The sequence below is a fragment of the Cinclus cinclus genome, chromosome 4 (assembly GCF_963662255.1).
Source record: "Cinclus cinclus chromosome 4, bCinCin1.1, whole genome shotgun sequence".
In the NCBI taxonomy this organism is placed as follows: Eukaryota; Metazoa; Chordata; class Aves; order Passeriformes; family Cinclidae; genus Cinclus; species Cinclus cinclus.
Genome location: NC_085049.1, coordinates 53,608,967 through 53,628,669, shown reverse-complemented (window position 1 = coordinate 53,628,669; position 19,703 = coordinate 53,608,967). Strand labels below are relative to the sequence as shown.

At 35.4% G+C, this 19,703-nt stretch overlaps 1 protein-coding gene across 2 annotated transcripts in view; it reads left to right on the top strand.

The window, feature by feature from the left end:
* Positions 1-12,886, top strand: part of IGF1 (insulin like growth factor 1) — a 46,436-nt gene extending 33,550 nt beyond the window's left edge. Inside the window, exons 3-4 of one of the 2 annotated variants that reach the window (XM_062491259.1) lie at positions 5,784-5,965; positions 12,827-12,886. In XM_062491259.1, the coding sequence (XP_062347243.1) occupies positions 5,784-5,965; positions 12,827-12,886 (242 nt within the window). Of the gene's footprint in view, positions 1-5,783; positions 6,286-12,826 lie in introns of those variants that run through there. The other variant, XM_062491258.1, reaches the window with a different exon arrangement.
* The last annotated feature ends 6,817 nt before the right edge of the window (positions 12,887-19,703 follow it).

The following is a 19,703-nucleotide window of genomic DNA, read 5'->3' as shown; positions in this document are numbered from 1 at the left end:
TGTGAAGTCTTGATAGATTTCTTTCATAGATCAATACTGAGTGCCCATGTTTTCCCAATCTTACTTGCCTAGAATTTCTAAGCAAAGAGCAAACATCTTCTTGCATTGGACTCAGTAGTTGATACAATCTAGTATTCCACAAATCAGTAGCTGTAGTGCAATATCTCAACATTAACAATTGCAGATGCTTTCATAAAGATTTTACTTGTGCATACTGATAAAGCTTATCCTCTATACTCATGCATACTAAATTAGATTTCAGAGCTTGGGCATCCATTCATCAAGCATTTATAAATGCTAATATATGCTCATTTTGATGAATACAAACAAAAATCAGTCTAAGCATAATAATTTTTTTGCATTAACAAAACATTGAAGGAAAATGGAAACGAAATATTAAATATTGTCACTTCAAAATGCATGCAACTTATTTACATGAAAAACCAGATTGCCTACTTTGCACATTTAAACCTTGAGGTATTTCTGGTAAGGGGCTTTACAGCAATCCCCAAGATTTGTTATTTGCTTGTTTATTTACTTGTTTGTTTAACACTTCATAGGAGTATGAAAAGCCAGGCATTTCCTGCTGATTGAACATTGACTCATAATTTTTCAAATACAGACGAGAAATTCCAGAGCACCCTCAAGAAGTATTACCAGTATAACACTAATTCATTTGTTCAAGATTACAAGGAGATGAAAAGCAATATCAACAGTCTCTTATTTTGCATATACAGGCATTTATAATGCAAAAACAGACAGCACTAGACTAACATACAAAATGTAGTCAAAGAGGTACAGAGATACATAATTAAACAGCACACTGGTTGACATGTTCTTTAGAACAGTTTGTCATTATATTTAATTGTAAAATTGGAAATGAAAGAGAATGGCTGTGTACTCCACCAGGTGCATAAATTCTGTGATTTAGGACAAATTTTTAATTTAATTCATTTTCCTTGAGTTCAGTTTCCTAGAAGCTGTGCATGTATGCTAAGACTAGATCAATTTGCTTTATCTGTAGTTGATAAAAGAACAGTTTCCTTCAGAGGACAAGAATAAATTTAATTTTAAGCAAACCATGCAATACAGGAATAATTCACTCTCCATACACACCTGCCTGTTGATTTCACTATCTCAAACTAGATCCCTAATTTTCTGAGACCAGAGATGAGCAAGATGAATCTCAAACTCAGCATCCCTGGCCTTCTGTGCCACCCAAAGTCACACAGCACATGTAACTCAAAAACTCTCCAACCACCAGCTCATAGTCTGGATCTAGCACACACTTATTCCTTTACTGTGCTGTAATTTGGCACCACAAACTCTCAGCCAGTTGTTCAGGCCACAGGAAAATCCTGTCTGACCTGCTGCTTTACAGGATGCTTCCACACATCCTGACACTGTAAGCTGCTGTCAATGCTCCCAAATTACTCTGATGTTTTGATGGAAACATTTTGAGTTTCTTGCTACAAGACTATAGCACTCTAATAGGTCAATGGCCTTTCACCATACTGTAAAAGCTGCATTTGTATTTGAAGATGGACTCTAATACTAGATTGGGATTAAGTCCACGGTTTTTCAGATTTATTATGTATTTCTGAATTACAGTCTACGTGGCACTTTTTGAGTTCTACTGCTTGGCTAAAAAAGACACAACAGCAAAGACAAAGAGTCACATAAAAGTTCCAGAACACATTACCCTAGTTCTTTCCTAGATTCCTGGAGTAGATTAACTTTGCACTTGTCCTGGGCTATTTCTAATGTGATTTCTAATTTTAATACGACAACAGTAGTATATGATTCTACACAGAATGCCTAAATAATTTGACATTTGAAAATTCTGTATTCCACCTACACCAGTGCTTCTCACATTGAAACCACTGGTAGAGCAGAACCAGTGGCAACAACAGTAGGATATTTTGGAGGGATGAGGAAGAACAGAAAGAAACCAGGTAGGAACAAGTCCTGCTGAATTGCTCCACTGACTCTGCATCATTGAAAGGGAAGTGCTGTTAGGGCAGAAGTCAGCTGTTTAACTATTGGAATCCTATACCTTGGACTGCTTTCAGGGGACATCACTGTGACTAGACTTTTTATCTGCTTGTTGCACACTGAAAGAAATATCCACAGATTTGATAAAGTAGATTAAATAAGAGGCAAATATTCTATTAAGTAAACATTGACCTACATGATATGAAATTCTTTTGAGCTAGCAACTGACAAAAAAGGAAAAAAACCTCCAAGGAAATCAGTGTACATCAGCAAAAAGGAATGCCTAGGACTGTTATAAGTCCACAGGCAGCACTTTGAAGGTTGAGTAAATATAAAAAACTTTTGATAACAGCTGGAAGGCAGCATTCAAATTATGTCAGAAAGATGAGAAAGAACTATATGGGTTCCCAGTAAAGGACACAGAAGATGCAGTCCATTATTTAAAAAAAAAAAAAATAAGAAAGATAAATTATATTAAAAATGCAGAACCACCAGCCATTAATTTGCCAATATGGATTTTTGTCTAGAAAGTAACTGAAGTGCTTAGTTATATCAGTCCCTGTGTAGGAGAACATTCAAGCATGTGCTCACTGTTTAATATGTGATTTAATCCAACACACCATGCAGGAGCTTGAACATTTGCCTAGATCTAAATGCATACTTTGGTAACTTGATGAACTGGCACCATCTGATCCTGCAGTCCTGCCAGAGCAGATGGGCCAACAGTCATAACATCTGTAGAAGTGGTGGTATCTCCCTGTAATTCTTTATCTCATCTTTCTCTGTGATAGTATCTTTGTATACTGCAGCACTTAAGAGGTCAGCAGCAATTTAAAATCTAATACTTTAAAATTACTTTAGTCATCAGATATTTCTCAATCATGTTTGTGGATCATGATTACTGAAAAGGAATTTTTTTTCTGTTAATTTGCTCTCTGTGTTGTACAGCACTTTAGGCAATATCATTTTCTACATCACACAAATTTTAAGTATACTTGACTGCTTAGGTCTTTTGAAAGCTTTGGGAAAACATTTCTTGAAAGAAAAAATTCTGACTTCTCAATACTAATATTCTCTTTATATAAAGGATGAGTATTTATTATGCTATGTGATGCATGAATATTTAAGCCTACAAATAAGTTAATGTCACATTTCATAGCTGACATCACTGGTGTGACAGAGATTCCGTTCCCATATTGTTACGTGTCCCATACCAGCTTTTTGAAGAGCTATTAGACAATATATAATCCCTCATAAAATTATATTTTGTAAGAAAAATAAACAGATGTCTTCAGTCCAGCTACTCAAAAAATGATTTTGAAGTGTTCTGAGATTTTCACCAGAAAGATTCCAGGATTCAGGATTTGTATGAACTATTCATGTGTATTTATGATGATGTGGGAAAATGTTGCTGCTGATTACTAAATAAAGCAGGAGTAAATTAGCAAAGGTATTTTATCAACTTTATAAATTATTAAATTTGGATACTAAAGGATAAAATAACTTGAACAGCAACTTTTAGGGCATGTTTGCTTATGAAAAACTGACAGACTGATAAAAGAGATGGAAGCTTTACTAATCAGTTCTTATACCTGTAGTTCAGCTGGATCTGGATGCCTGCATATCCAGGAACAGAATTTGCCCTTCCATGCTTTAAATGTGAGCATAAGAAAATGTAGCACCACTGTGGGTATACTGCAAAGTGATGAAACTCCACACTTTATCAGGAGTGCTAAATTTTAAAAGTATTAGGATAAAACAACCACATTAACTGATTTCAGGAAAAATCTCTAAGGAAAAGCTTGCATTTCATATTATAACTCAGTGAGGCAAAATAGCCTCGGGGAAAAAAAAACCAAATCCAACTCCATATCTTAGTAATACCTTTCAGTGATACACATAAAGCAACACACACACAAACCAAAATATTACTGTAATCTACTCCTGGCTTGCTGTACTGTTTAGTCTTATGAAACAAATAATTTAGCAGGCAATGTACAATATAGAGGCCCCCAGTGGATTGCAATATCCTAAGTAAGCAAGTTTTTATTTTTAATATATAGTCCCTGGGGAGGGGGGGGTGGGGGAAGACATTTAAAAAACTTGTTTTCTGGTTTTACAAAGCTCATAGGGATAGTTAGTTCTTAACTGGCTGAATTGCTGGCTAAAATGTGAGACATACTATACCAATAGAGGTCTTTTCATTTACTGATGTTCTGAGGCCTCGAGGGTTCTTCAGCAGAGGATACATATTTGAATCACAGGGAACAGTAAAATGTAGTGCTGTCTTTTCAAATTGACAACTGCAGGACAAACACATGGATATCAACCTGGACTTTGCCATATAAGCAATGGGGGCAATAATTTCCAAAAGAGAAACTGAATATTAATCTTTAATATCCTTATCCTTTATTTAACTTGACTAATTCTTAAAATGTAAACTCCTGCCAAACTCTGTGAATAACAGATTTTTGGTCTCAGTGAGATAACTGAGAATGAGAAAAGAAAAGAAAAAAAAAAAAAAGAAGAAAAAAAGGCAAGAAGAGAAATTGGTAGAGCTGACTGAATTGAGTTACTTCATTTTTTGGCTTTTGGTACACTTGTCCTTTTTTTTTCCATATTTTTCAGTTATTAACCAATGTGGATCATTCTGTAAATGGAAACATTTAATGCTGAAAATGTAAAAAAAAACCACTTAATCTTTTCAGAATTTTACTATCTAAAATCAAATTCTACCAGAATTTTAAAATAGATGTAGCAAGCAAGCAACTACTTCCTTTTTGTAAATTTACAGTTCCTTCATTTCTAGTTAGTCATAACAAGGCAACTGCACATCTGACTTGGCTGTACAAACAAAACCAGGAAATAATGGGTCTTTAATCTCTGTGTAGGACAGCAGAGAATTCAGCAGTTACTAAGGAACTCATAAACCACAGGGGGAAAAAAGATAAAAATATAAGTGCATAAGACTTGTATGAATTAAAATGTTGGCCATTAATGGAGCAGAGTGAAAAATGCAAAAATTTGCCAATTAAGTATTTTCCATAGCTTTATATATGCATATATATTTGCACCATTTTGGTGCAAATGCAAAGCACAGAAAGCCATGCTGTAACAGTCACTGTTGTTATCTTGTGCAGATCTATGGAATATAAAAATCTTCAGCTTTTATCTGTTCCACCAACCTTCCTATTTCATCAGGTACTTTGTTACTTCAAATTCTGCTTTCCACTTTTGAGCTTGCAGATCTTACAGCCTCTGCAGTGGTACACAGCATTAATTTCCCCTTTGGAACATGCTCTGACTTCACACAGTACCTCAGTGTGGCCTTTTTTATTAGGAAATACTTGTCTACAACACAGTCGTGATCTATGGTTTTTACACACCAGCTACCTCAGTTGGCTCAACAACTAGGTTTCATACAAAAGCTAAAAGGCAAATTTGCTTTGTCAAGGGTCTAAATGTCAGATTTCAGCTTCTTCCCTCTCCCTTTTCAAGGCTAATACAGTTCAAGAAAATATTTTAATAATACTTTTCTAAGAAGGCATAGATTTGCTCAACGCTTCAATAGCAACCACAGAGATCAAAGCTGTCTATTTCCATGAATACCTGGAAAGGAATATTCAAGGTGTATCTGAGAACAGGGTCTTAGAATAGATACACACAGGCAGCCTTTACAATTTTCACTGGTGGTTCAGTTAACATAATACATCTTAATAATATGACTGCTCCCGAGACCTTTGCATTTCCTCTCTAACATAAAAACTTTCCCTTTGTGTTTTGAATAGGTAAGCCCACAGGGTATGGATCCAGCAGTAGACGCTTACACCACAAGGGAATAGTGGATGAATGCTGCTTCCAGAGCTGTGACCTGAGGAGGCTGGAGATGTATTGTGCTCCAATAAAACCGCCTAAATCCGCACGGTCTGTACGTGCCCAGCGCCACACCGACATGCCAAAAGCACAAAAGGTACGCCAGGCTGGGAAAAATTCACATCAACCGACAAACAACCAAACCAGACCAACAAAAAAAAAAGAACCAACCAAAAAAAATCCCTATGTATTTTAGAGAAGGAAAATTCTATCAAGGCCGGTAACAGAAAACAATTGACATGCTCTGCCTATTAGGTTTAGCAGAACTTTGGAAAATAGTTGCCAAGGTGGAAAATAAGTGGGAAGTGGTGTGTTCCACCTCATCACTTAGAGCACTGAATAAAACATGGAATTGCTGAACTAGTAGTTGTGAGGTCTTATCCTGCCATAGGGTAGTAAGTGGCAAGTACCCACATTATCCAATCATTAATATCATCTAAGACTTCTTTCATAAGAGAAGCTAAACGCTGAATGTTTAACAACTCATCTCTCCAGAATCTTTTCACTCATCCTCTCCTTTTAGGTAGAGGTAGCATGAGTGCTCAAGAAGGAAATCAGACATTCTGCTATTCAATGTACATTTAAATGAACACACTTCTTTTTCTTCATTATTTTTGCTCTTCTTTCATCAAAACTAAGCTAAATGGATAGCCACTGCAATAATTGCACACTTCATTTTAACTATTTAAAGTTCAATATGCATATTCTTCAAGCTACTTCCAATATTGATTGATATTATGTATATAGTTGTGGAGTTCTGAGTATCTAGATATACTGATACATATATGCCTCAACGGAGCCTGTAGTTCTGGAAACCCATCTTGACTAGGCTACAATTAAGCTGATGTTCAACTGTCTCTCCTGTCTGAGGTTTGAACATCTGTTATACACATTATCTGTCTTCTGCTGTAAGTCTCCCATGATTTATTTTATTGCTGTTGACCCTGTCTGTCCTACACATATGTTGGCACTACTCCTGCAGTTATCTGAAAATTCTTGCTTACAAGACCTGGAACCTAAGATTCCATAGGAAGTCAGGAAACCAGTGCTGTATATTAAAATCCTTAATATCAACTTTATGAAAAGAACTATTGTAATCATTCCAGCATCCATTCTTTTCCATAAGTCAAACCATAGAATAGAATCCTTTCCCCCTTCTTCCTCAAGAGTTTTCCAAAAATCTTTGTCTGTACTATCTTTCCTGGGAAGTATCATCTTGAGACCTCAAAGGGCACGCAGGGTGACAAGTGAAGACTTCTTCAGGTGGAGCTCAACTGCAGACAAGAAACCCCTGTTTAAGGTTTACTCCTATCTGGGCACACAAACTTGGGGCTTGCTGGAAAAGAAGAAAACAGACTTGGCCAGGAATCCATGTGCTCCTTCCCATGCTTGTTGCTAAGGCAATGAATAAAACATTGGAGAAAAGGAGACAAGATACCTGCCAGCTCTTTGATGGATCTCCACACCGCTTTCCTTGGAGGACTAAGGAATGATGTCATCTTTAGGCAGCTGTCCTCTTTCCAGTTCAAAACATAGGCAGAAGAGCTCTGTTTTTTTACAGACAGGAAAAACCTCGTATCTTTCTGTAGCATCAGGGGAGGTAGCACTCAGGAGGGGTACTGGAAAAAAAATAATAGAGGGAGTATGTAACTGAGTAAATGAGAGAATATAGCTGCACAAGAGATCATCCTGGAATCCCGGAAATTAAAAAGGGAAAGAATCAAAACGTGAAAAGGACAGTAAAAGGACAATGAGGAGCACAAGAAACTTAAAAAAAAAAAAAAAAGCAAGGGAATTAGATCAAAGAGGTCGAGAAAATGTAAAAATACTGCAAAACTGAACAAACCAGCATGCATCACAAATAAAAAGCATGGAATTTTTAGAAAATGGGAGAGAAAATTAAATTAAAGACAAATTATTATTAAAGAAATCATCATTAAAGAAACTGTACATAAAAAAGAGTATGTTGAAAGGAATAAAAGAAATTATAAATGCTTCTCAATAGGAACTTGGCAATAAAATAACAAATCTGATGGGAAATGCAAACAAATTTTCATTTTTTTCTGTGGATGGAGAAAATCAGATTGAGGAAATGAAAATACAGAATGAATAGAAGAAACTATTATTCAGATTTAAGATAGAAAAAAATTAAACCTGACTATGTACCAGTTTTTCTTATTGAATTCCTCTTTCTGCTTCTCTTCCTTCCAATGTACTTTTCTTTTATCTTTCTCTTTTCCTTTTGCAGTCAGTTACACATGTCACCATTAAGGAAGGCAACTATGTTAAAACTTTTTTTGGACACGCTCTCCCAAGATAATGCATTTAGCTAGTTCATAGTGTTGATATGCCACCGATTTTAACAAAAATAATAGGCTTAAGTCAAATTATTTTCTGTTAAACAATTTTTTTTCTCTCAATATTATATGTTATATATGAGATCTGTATCTTATTCATAGAAGGTGAATATTTATATACCTATGATTATGTATATATGACCTCTTCAAAATTTTCATATTTAGATGCAAGATATAATGTAGGACTAGGTGCAATATATAAGATGTTGTTCAGTTCCTCTCAGATTTAATAGAGAATCAGCTTCTTATGCATTTCATACATCTGACAGTCTTTTTTCAGCATCTCCTCATATCTTTTTAAATGACAAATCCAGGATTTGGGGTTTTGTTTTAGTGTTTATAGTGCTTAAGTAAGTGGCCTGTTTCCCCAGTTCCTTGTGCAGATAGTTCCTGCTAGGCACAATCTGGTAGGTGATTTTAGTTCAATGGAGTAGGGATCTTTGCTTATTTACAGTTCCAGTATTTCTTCTGGAAAGCAAAGTAATGGTTTCTCCTAGTTGTACACTATATTTAAAGGGCAAAACAAGAGCAAGAAGGGGAGTTTAAGTCCTGTCTTCAGTACCATCTAGCTTTTCTTTCGTTTCTTCCTCTTCTGAAAAATGCTAAAAGTTCAGTCGATTGCCCTTAAATGAATTAAATTTTATCAGCAATTTGGAAAACAATTGAGTAGCTCTTTGAAAAACAACTGCCCCACGAAAGGAAACAACTGAGCAATTCCCACAATTGTACACAGGAGAAGACTGGGGTCTTTTCAAATGAAGCACTGTTGTAGAAACAATGTCACAAAGTTCCTATAAATTCAAGATTACAAAGTAACTTGAAAATTACTACTGAATGTGAAGGCTGGTAAGGCTGATTTTAAAAATCAGTAAAAAAAGAATCATACAATCATTTAGGTTGGAAAAGAACTCTAAGAACACTGAGTCCAGCCATTAACTCAGCACTTCCAAGTCCACCAGTAAACCATGTCCATAAGTACCACATCTACATATATTTTAAATAACTCCAGGGATAATGTTTCCACAACTTCCTTAGGCAGCCTTTTTCAGTGCTTGACAATGTTTTCTGTGAAAAAAGTTTTCCTGTCATCCAATCTAAACCAACCCTGACACATCCTGAAATTGTTCATGAACATAGTGCCATGCCACCCACCTGCAACCTGAACAAAACAGCAAAAGAGATGCGTATCTAGACATAATTTTGCTCTTCCTCAGATTTACAGTCCTTTTTCTTCTTTAGGCCTCACATGTGAAAAATACACATAAATATCTATACCAACAAAGTATGAATAGGAAGTGGATCTTCTCCAAAATACTTTTCATATTTTATCTAATCTTCAACATTTAAATAAATACTGAGTGGGACCAAGAGAGGGAAAAGATATTAGTATTTTTAGTTTAAGAAAATGCCATTAAGAAAGCAGAAAAAGTATTGCATTATTCCTCATTAATTTTTCTAAGACTGGCAGATTCTTTTGTAATTGGCTCAGTACCAACTCAGATAGATTCATAGGCCAAAATAAGCACCAAGGCACCAATCCTAATTTGTGTTGAAGCCACACCATATAACCAAGCCAATGAGTGAACTTTTAGGTGTAACAGATAGAAGGACTTGGCCTTTTCAGAGAATTATTTTCTCCCATTGCTTGCTTTGCAGCTCTCTTTTCATGTCAGTGATCACACTGCCCACAGAACTAGAAAGCTTTCAAAGAGACCCCAGAGGACTCATAGCTAAAGTATCATGCCTGTTACTACAAACTTTAGAATTTCCACTTATTACCAGTAGATCAAGGGAACTTTGAATGTCAAATGAGGTTTGAATGTCTGCCCTGATAGGGTAAGAATGCTGCTGCTTTCTTCCCAATACCCTTGCAGCTCAGTCAAATGATCATTACCATCACCAAGGTGATTGTTATCCTACTGCTAATGATGCCTTATCTCCAAAAATCCATGCTGAAGGTCATGGGCTAGAAGTCTGCTTCCCTGTTCTTTAGCTGACTTATACATTGCTCACATTTTGCATGTCCCATCTTAAAATTATGATTGTCTTTGTCTGGTTACAAATATCAGCTCAGAGCAGTTTTTTTCTAATTATCGTCTTCTCAAAGACTTGAGAAGCAAACCAAACTTTTTAATACCAGTACAAATGCAGGTCTGAGAACCCAACTGAAGCATTCACACCTAGTTTTGGGGTCTGTGTTTCACCCTCCCCCCTACCCCCCCCAGTAGATTAAGCATTTCATACTTTAAAAACATGTGCTATATGGGTCAAGGCATTTTCTGGCATGCATGCTACTACCAGTACACTTACTGGTAGTTATTTATCAAAATGCTGATTCTGGAGAAGGAAGTGTTCTAAAAGCAACCTGTCATCTTCCTTCAAATTCAAGGCTAGTCTGTATCATGACAACTCTTTTTCCACCTACATGTCAGTATTAACATCTTTAAGTGAAACACTCCTGCATCTTAGTACCTACGTTATTTGAATGATAAAGCCATTTTAAACTCAAACAACAACAGCAAAGAGAATTTATATTTTAATTTGGGAAACATACAGTTAACTTTCAATCTATATATACTTTGAAAGTCACTGCAATGCAAAATGGCTGTTGTTTCATTTTAAGGCTCTCACTGTCCATTTTACAGATCAAGAGTTTGTAACCTTTAAGAATATATTACTTTTGGCAAATAAAATGAACCATATAGCTTTTCTTATATGCTAGTAAACTCTCTTCAAGGAGGAGCACCTAGGGTCAGCACTGATGAGAATATTTTGTTTTGCTGCTGCGTAGAAAAAAAAAAAAACTGGGCAGATGAGTAAAGAAATTCCTGTTTTCTTAGCTCATTGTAACCAATATAAGCACTTGTAGAATAAAGCAGGATCCTTAGTATTGGCAGACTCCTGTGAAATGCTGCAATGATGATTTTAATGAAAATCAGTGAAAATTTAAGTTTTCACCAAGAATGAGCTCTTCAGGGTGAAAACTAAGGCATAATTTAGGAAAAAGTAAAGACAGCAAAGGTCATTTTGGAAAAGCTGGAAGAGAAACAGGCAATGAAAAGCAAAATATATTTTAATTTAAGGATAAGCAGAATTCTGTTGACATTTCTGATTCTGTATTTGATTGATGCTATTCTACAGCAATATTCTACAACAAAACTGCATGAGGACAAATCAGTATCCTTCTGAACTGTTCACAGGAATAGTGACTAGATGATTAATCCAGCCTATAATGGCATATTCCTAAGAAAAAACATTTCTTCATTATGACTATTTTTCTGTTAACAACTTTGGCTTGTCAGTGATGATAAATCCTCGTTTAGCTCAATGTTTTATGCTTGGCGGTGGTATAATTAATTTTACAATTACAAGTACTGCCTAATTTCTGTTTTACATACTTAAAATAATAATTCCTCTCAGACCCATCAGAAGCCAATACAAATCCAGTGAAAACTAATAAGCCCTCTATGAGTTCAAGTTTTCTGATCCTTTGAAAGTTTCTGATTTGTTCTATTTTTAATTTCTGATTTTATTTTTAATAGATACTGAAGGGAAATGGAACAGTTATATGTAGAATAGTATTTCCTATGGGAAATGACTAAAAAACCCCAATAAACCAATGCACCAAATTAGCTTCCATTTTATTTCTGTCCATTAGAAAAGCAAGAAAATATTATTTCTTTTTAAATTTTAGAGCCTCCTTAATTTTAGGGCTTAAATAACAGCTATTGCAGTGGTAGAATTGTGTACACATTGCTTCAAATTTACAGATATATATATTTGGCTTTTCTTGGGAAAAAACCCATAATTTAATTTCTCTAAGAATCTGACTTCTGATGAGTATTATAAATATGGACAGTAATTCTGGCTTTAGTCTGATACACAATATGCAGCCTTGGGCCTGGCTAATATTTACTAGAGGGGCAAACAAGGAAATCAAATTGAAATGCATATGCCACCCCTATCACTGCTCCTGAAGACTGGCCCGTACATGGAATTACAGGGAACTGGGGGCATTAGTCATTTCAAAGCTCTCTTGATTTGCCTGGCACATCACCTTGTCTGTTCTGAAAATACAAGTTATATGGCTGCAGCTCCTACAGCGAACCCACCATTTTTCTCCTCTTCAAGGCTTTAATCCAACAAAACCCAACATATCTAATATGCCATCTGTGCAAAATAGCAGAGCAATTTTTAAAATATCTGGTACCAAAGCCCAAGAGATTCCATAAATCTTCAGTTACAACTCGAAAGTTCCCTGGCCCCTATACATCCTGCTTTAGCAAATGTCTTTGGGAAATACAGGAAGTCTTTGGTACCTACCATGTCCCTAAGCCCATCCAGGTTCCAGCAGCAGATGTCTCCTCTGCTAAGATCAAGAATGACAACAGTCAAAGTGCTTATGTCTAGGAGAAGGAGGAATTTCAGGTACAGAAGTTCTGCATAGTTAAGTTCTCTGTAGATAACTGAATTATTGATTAAAACACAATTATCTAGCAGATCCAGCACTCTGGACAACTGTTTTCCCACTCTTGTAAGTTTTGTGATCATACAATGTATTTAAACCTACCTGTAATAAATTTTTCTTTCTAAACTTTCAGGAAGTGCATTTGAAGAACACAAGTAGAGGGAACACAGGAAACAGGAACTACAGAATGTAAGAACATGCCATCCACAAGAATGAAGAATGAATGTGCCATCTGCAGGATACTTTGCTGTAAATAAATTATTTGTTAAACATTGGAAGACTTAAAAAAAAAAACAAACAACTTTGTTTTAAAAAGCTTGATGCAATTTCAACCAATGGGCATTCTCCCAGTGAACAATGCAACTAAACATTCCATTATGAAGTCTTTAGAGAACAGAATATTTTAACAAGCCCAGAGCTAAAAAATTTTGTGGTTGATACATTGCTGTTTGTTAACCTGTTTTAAATGTCCTGCACGAAAAGTCTTGAAGTCCTGTGCCCCTCAAAAGCCTACAAATTTATGGGCTTTTGATGGATCCAATTGCACTAAATTAACCTATGAACACAGGCTGCTGGAGTCATTCATCAGCCTTGTCTAAGTGGTGTTTTTTTTTATTTGCACTTCTTTACAAGCAACAGGCTGTTTGCTTTACAGTGTCTGAAAACATTTTTTGTCTGCCCCTTCATATTTGCACAGTTTGACATTCCCAGTAACAGCAGCAGTAAGGTAACATATACAGTTTTAAACATCCATTAATTCCATCTGTGGCATTTTGACAAAATATGGGTTATAGATGCATTTGTTTTAAGACAGTTTTATTCTTCCTTCTCTTGCAAACTTGCAATTTTTTTGCAATTTGTGAGACAAAAGATTTTTAAAAGCAGTTAAAGCATACATAGGCTCTCGAACCAGTAATGATTCTTCCAGGTAATTATTTTGCAACAGTATAGGTAACTTCTTTCTTCCTCCATATAATGCAGTATGTAAAATTTAGCATATCAACAATACACATATATCAAACAGTATGTAAAAAATCTGTTTTATAGTACAAAGGTGCTATTTTATAGTTTGTTACATGAAAGGGTCTGGCCAAAACAGTAATAGGCAAAAGCAAATATGAGAAGACCAAGCCAAAGATTAAATAACAAAATACTTTCAAAAATATTCAGCTTAAATCAACTAAAAAGGCTTCAGATTTCAACATGCAAATAACCATCTTCAAAAGAAAATTCAGATACTTGTTTCCTTTTCAATATTTGAAGGGTGGTGTTTTGACATCTGATTATATGGAATGCCAACTCATAGATGTCTAGGCCTAGAGAAGACAATTTGAAAAGCAGCGCTCAAGTGACTTCAAAGAGTAGTCCACCAGGGCCAAATATTCCTGAAATATCAGCATTCTGTTGAATCATGAAGGCGTACTCAAGTTCCCCTCCATTTTAATTCTTCCAACAATCAGATGTGGCTTACCTGACTTGAGCTGGGCTGCTGCATCTCTCTGTAAATTAGAAAAGCTAATCTAATCACCAAATTACTAGTGTAGAATAAGTCCTCAAGGAGAGATTAACCACAACATACTTACACCCTTACTTATAACTGCCATTCATGTGCTCTTGTGGGAGACAGAGATCCCCAGATAATCCCTGCCATGGAACTTAGATAGGCCCTGCAGTGGTTCCACCTTGAATAACACTTGCATGTTTGTAAATCAGCCCAGTGTAGGCTGGCCAACCAGTGAAGGGGGATAAGCAGCCAGCAGTGTCCCAAGGTGAGCATTAAACTTTTCTGTGAGAGAAGGGAAGGCAGAGGAGAATGCACTGTTCCACCCTGTCCAAGAACTCCAATGTGGCCCCGTTCCATTTTTCCCCTCACCATGCTGCACATGGTAGGCTCAGGCAAGGGATGAAGCACCTCTTGGTCAGCTCCAAAGGGGATCTGGAAAACAGTGTATGAAGGGAGCAGTTAGGGAAGTGGTAGCTTAAATCTAAAAAGGAAGTGTCTCCTTTTGAAGGGTGCTCAAATCTGCCTTACTTTCTAATGCAACCGAGGGAGTCAATAACTATTGACTTAAACACAAGAGAAAGCTCTCTCCAGGCTGCATATGTACAGCTCCTCAATAGTCCCTTGTGAAACAAGCAGAAAAGGCCATAAAAGTTTTATAAATTATTGTAGTTCCTTCTCTATTCCCATAGAAAATTTGTGGTTTGTATTTTTAACAAGTGCAATGTATTCCTATACAACTCTTTAAACCCTCTGCTTTCTGTGAGATGGATGTCTATATGCACAATAAGCTGCCATAGCAATGTAAAAGTAGAACAGTAAATTAATAAAAAAGAATATGTCACATCTCTCACTGACTGAGATAGTTATGTTGAAAAAGAAAGAAAGTAAAGAGAAACAGATGTGGAAACTAACCTGAAATATCTACCACCAATTCAATAAACAGTTAGCAATTCTGATACCTGTCACAGCTCCTACAGGCCGTTTTTTGGCAGGGGGGATGGAGAGGGAAGGACTGTTACTTTAATGGCTGTAAGAATTCTGGAATGCAATCTAAGAGCAAGCCATTATTTTGATGTCACAGACATAATATATATTTCCATTTCATGTCCCATGACCCTTTCTTTCCCATTTCTTCTGAAGTTCTAAGGGGAAGAGGGAAGAACGGTGTGAATATAAAAAACAATTTGCAGATATCTGTGGCAGCAAATTTCTTTGTAGATAACTTTTTTTACTGATGCACTTTTAACTGAATAACTATACTTCATTTTGCATTAATTCCTGTAAATTAATTCAAATTTTTGGTCTTATCTTAGAATTCACTCGTGTTCATGCCGCCATATTTTTCGTGTTGAAAAACCATAATTAGAAAATGTTGCTCAGAGACAGCAATATTTATCACAATTTGACAACTGTCTAAACAAATTAGAACAATTCTTGAAAGCAACTAAAATAAATACAGAATAGCTGCAAACTTCAAAGGCAACACTTTTCTTCACTAGACAATAAATGATATCGCAGAATGGAAAGTAGCTCCAGCTCCACAGAGGTGAGAAATGCATGGATGGGGACTGCATTTTGTATAAGAAATCTCCAGTCACATGGCAGGGAGCACATGATAAATCAGTTTGTGTGAAAGACAAAGAGCTGCATTAGCTTAATATTTGCAATAAATCTGCTACTTAAAGAAGTTGAAGCATAAGCCAAAGCATCTCCTTCCCAAAAGTACAAAGCAGTCTGTCTTGAAAAACTTCTAATTAGAGAAATTGAAAGGTTCAGCTGGATTTTTAAAAGCACTCCAGATATTTAGGAACAGGGCTCCCACTGGATGTTACTAATTCTGATAAATCACTGAAAAGGTAAAGAAAAGCTGATTTCTCATTCTTCCCTATCGTGTAAGTCACAGGACAGAGATCACAAATATTTGCTTTTTAGAATAGACTTAAAACTCCAACTATGACACAGAATATCACTGAAATGCGTAAGTAAAAAAGTAAATAAGTAAGCCTCCTTATTTTCAGTCAGTCCAAAAAGCACTGCAGATCTAAACCCACTGAAATTAGTATCTCTCATCAAGGTAGCAAAATTTAAGTCTTATCTCCAAAGTAAACATAATTAGTTATTAGGAGTTTAAACGGAAAATTAATAAATTCTTTATTCTGCTCTAAATGCAGTTATAAACCCACACTTCCATTTCCATGAGGGACTTGTATGAGCTCGCTTGCACCATTCAGTCAAGAGTGACAAGAAAATCAGAGCCTGTGATATTGCATCCAGTCCTGGTAGATACATGTAAATAGGCTTTTTTCCCAAGGCAGCTTACTGTGCCCATTCTTTCGGTAAGGCAGAAGTGTGAATTAGTGGTAAGATTTCCCTACAGAAGTGAATCCCATAAACAACTAGGAGCCATACTCAGTTGCCCCTGAGCTCCATGTTCTCTCAGTACCAATGGTTAAAGCTGATTAATGAAGACTTTAAGCCAAGCACTAAAGTGTCTTCTTGGCTCCCCCATTCAACAAGCAAGAGTGTGTTAGGACAAGGTCAGAGAAGTGTATTTGCATATTTGCTTTACCTGTTACTGATTTGGCCAACAATGCCAAAGTGGTGCTATTGTTTTGTTTAAGAAAGTACTTGACTAAAATATAAAAGAAAGCATAAATATTTTTTTAATGTATGAAAATGGCAATTACATAGGTATGGTTATTAAAATAGAAATAAAACTAGCCATAACTTTTCAACTTTTTGTCACTCAAAAAACAGCAAAATAATCTTATATCAATGCAGGTGGGGCAGAAATAAGAGTCAATATGCCACAAAAATGCATAGACTTTAAAGGAAATTCTGAATCGTTATTCCAAGTCAGAAATTCAGATAAAGTGTTAAAAGTCAGGAAAATGCAAGCCTTGATATGACTGAAAGCCTTACAGATTATGCAAGTTCCGTATCACAGTAGAGATTTTTTTAAAGCCACACTCTATTCTGAAATCAGTGTAGAGTTTGGCTTGGTCAGTGGCATGATACGGTTGAGATTTTCACTGAGCACAGCTTTAGTTTTACCTGATTACTTTCTCACTCATGGCACATAATTAAAACTTAATGTTCTTAAAACCTGAAAGCACATCTGAATTTAACAAGGAATGAAAAAAATATTCTTAGCAGGAAATTCTTCAGGTTTTTTTTTTAATTCTCATAAGTTTAAAAATTGTGAGAAAAAGTTGAAATATATGGCTAGCAGTCTGTGAACTTTTTTTTTGTTACTTTATGTGGTCACTAAGAACATCCTTATGTGCAAAATTTCACATTTCATTTTTTTTTGTTTAGAAATTATGTTAAGTTAAGCCCAAAAAGAGATTTTTGGAACCTATAGGCCAGATAGAATACTTATGTTGTTCTGATGAAGTTATAATCAATATATTTAAAATGCTTTATTTTTAGTCTGAAAAGGAATAGTAATAATTTATTTGGGGGGGAGGGGGGTCTACTTATACTGGTCCCTCGTTTTTAGGATACTGGTCAGTGGAAATTAGTCTTCCAAACACCCAACTCCTAATCAAAACCAACATTTATTCCTCCCTGTTGCTCCACCCAGAAAACTTAGTTAAAACACTATTGCAACATAATTTTATTGTTTGTCTTTTTGTTTGGGAGAGTTGTTTTCCTTTGATTCATTTTGTTTTGATTCTGGGGGCAAGGGGTAACGAGGAGGAGATGAGGCTTTTGAGTGATATTTTTTCTCTTGGGTACAATCTGCATAAAATAAAGATTTTTTTCTTAATGAGATTACTAATTATCCAATTAATGTGTGGAAGTGGCATTCAGTAATGCAGCTAGATTAAATTTGTCTTGAAAGAAGGAATGAAAGGTTTCAACACAAGGTTGTTGCCCATTCTACTCCTACACTAAACATTTTGCTTCTGACAGCATTGGAATATTCTACTGGACAAAAATACCCAAAGACAGAGTATCTGATATACAGAAATCTTCTCTGACTTTTTTTCATATGAAGGGTGTTATGGGAATGTCTGAAATCTTATTACACATCTGTAGAGATGCCATTCTGGCAGAGGCCAAAATAGGAAGGACCTCCCTGATGGTTACATTAGGAAATTTTACACCAGTTGCATAAGGGTGTAGTTGTGTATATATACACATATATAGACACCTGTATGTATATATGTGTATATATAGGCAATGCTACAGTGTGTGCATGTCAATGTGCATGTGTGTGTGCACGTGTATATTATGCTTTTCTTTTTCCTGTCAAGTAAAATTTGAAAAGCTTTTTTCTCTTCAGATCTTACGGATTATATTCAGTAATCCAGATGGAATCTAATTTTAGAAGAACATTGTGTAATATGGATGCCACAATTTAGATCCTCCTGTCTTTGTTTTTCATACCTAAAGAAATGACCAGCTATTTAAACCATTAGACACCTCTTCATTATCATCAGGCAAATATATTTTTGTGTTTAGATACAGATATAAGATACTAACTCTGAGGGCCATCTTTTAAAAACCTTTATTGAAAATTTATCTTTTATTTCGTTTTTCTCCATAAAACTTCTATTAAGTGTGATTTCTTTAAGTATAAGCATCTCTTCAAAGTAAGAATAATAGGTTTATATAAACAGACCAGAATGTCATCATTTCAACTATTAAGTTTTCATTTATATGTTTTGGTAAGAATAATTAATCCCTCTCCACAGCACCCTTAACTATATCAGAAGTGGAAAAGGTGTAGCAAATTCCTATATCCCATATTATTTATAATCTTGATTTCTCTGTGTTCTTCAGTAATTACTTATTTAGCTAGCTTGGCTCACAGAAGTCATGAAAAGCACCAGTGTGATACTTCTGCTGCTAAACATTCTTTCCCACAAGTATTCAACATACACCCACCTAAAATATCTACATATTCACACTTTATTGAAGTTCTTCAGAAACAAAACAGTTGAGACATTTTTTCCCGCTATTTTTAAATAAATCAAATTAATTGCATTTTATTGTATTTTCCATTCATTAGTATAATTTCATTTCTCTAAAGCAGAAACAAAATACCTGCAGAACAAAAAAGACCCTATCCTGACAAATAGGAACATGCTTCACTTACGTTAAAGAAAAAGGTTTAGCCAGGTAAATATATAAACAACTGATTAAATGAAACTCATATTTTGTAATGAAATATTTAATTGCATTAATTTAAAAATCAAATGAATGTTCCACTGTTCCTGGTTTACTGGCATTAACCTGACTTATAGTGTGAAAAAACCCTCACTTTAACAATGATCAAAGACAAAGGATCCAAAACCACAGATTAAAGTATTATCAATAAAGAGGTAAAATGTCCTTATTCTGTGCACAGCAATCAATTCTATCCTGTTTTTTGACACTAGAATTTCAAATGCAGTTGATATAAACACTGCATAAGAATCATGATTCTCTTCATTATTTCCACTTAGAGACAAGTTTGAATATAATAGAGCACATGCAAATGACAGTGTGTGATACA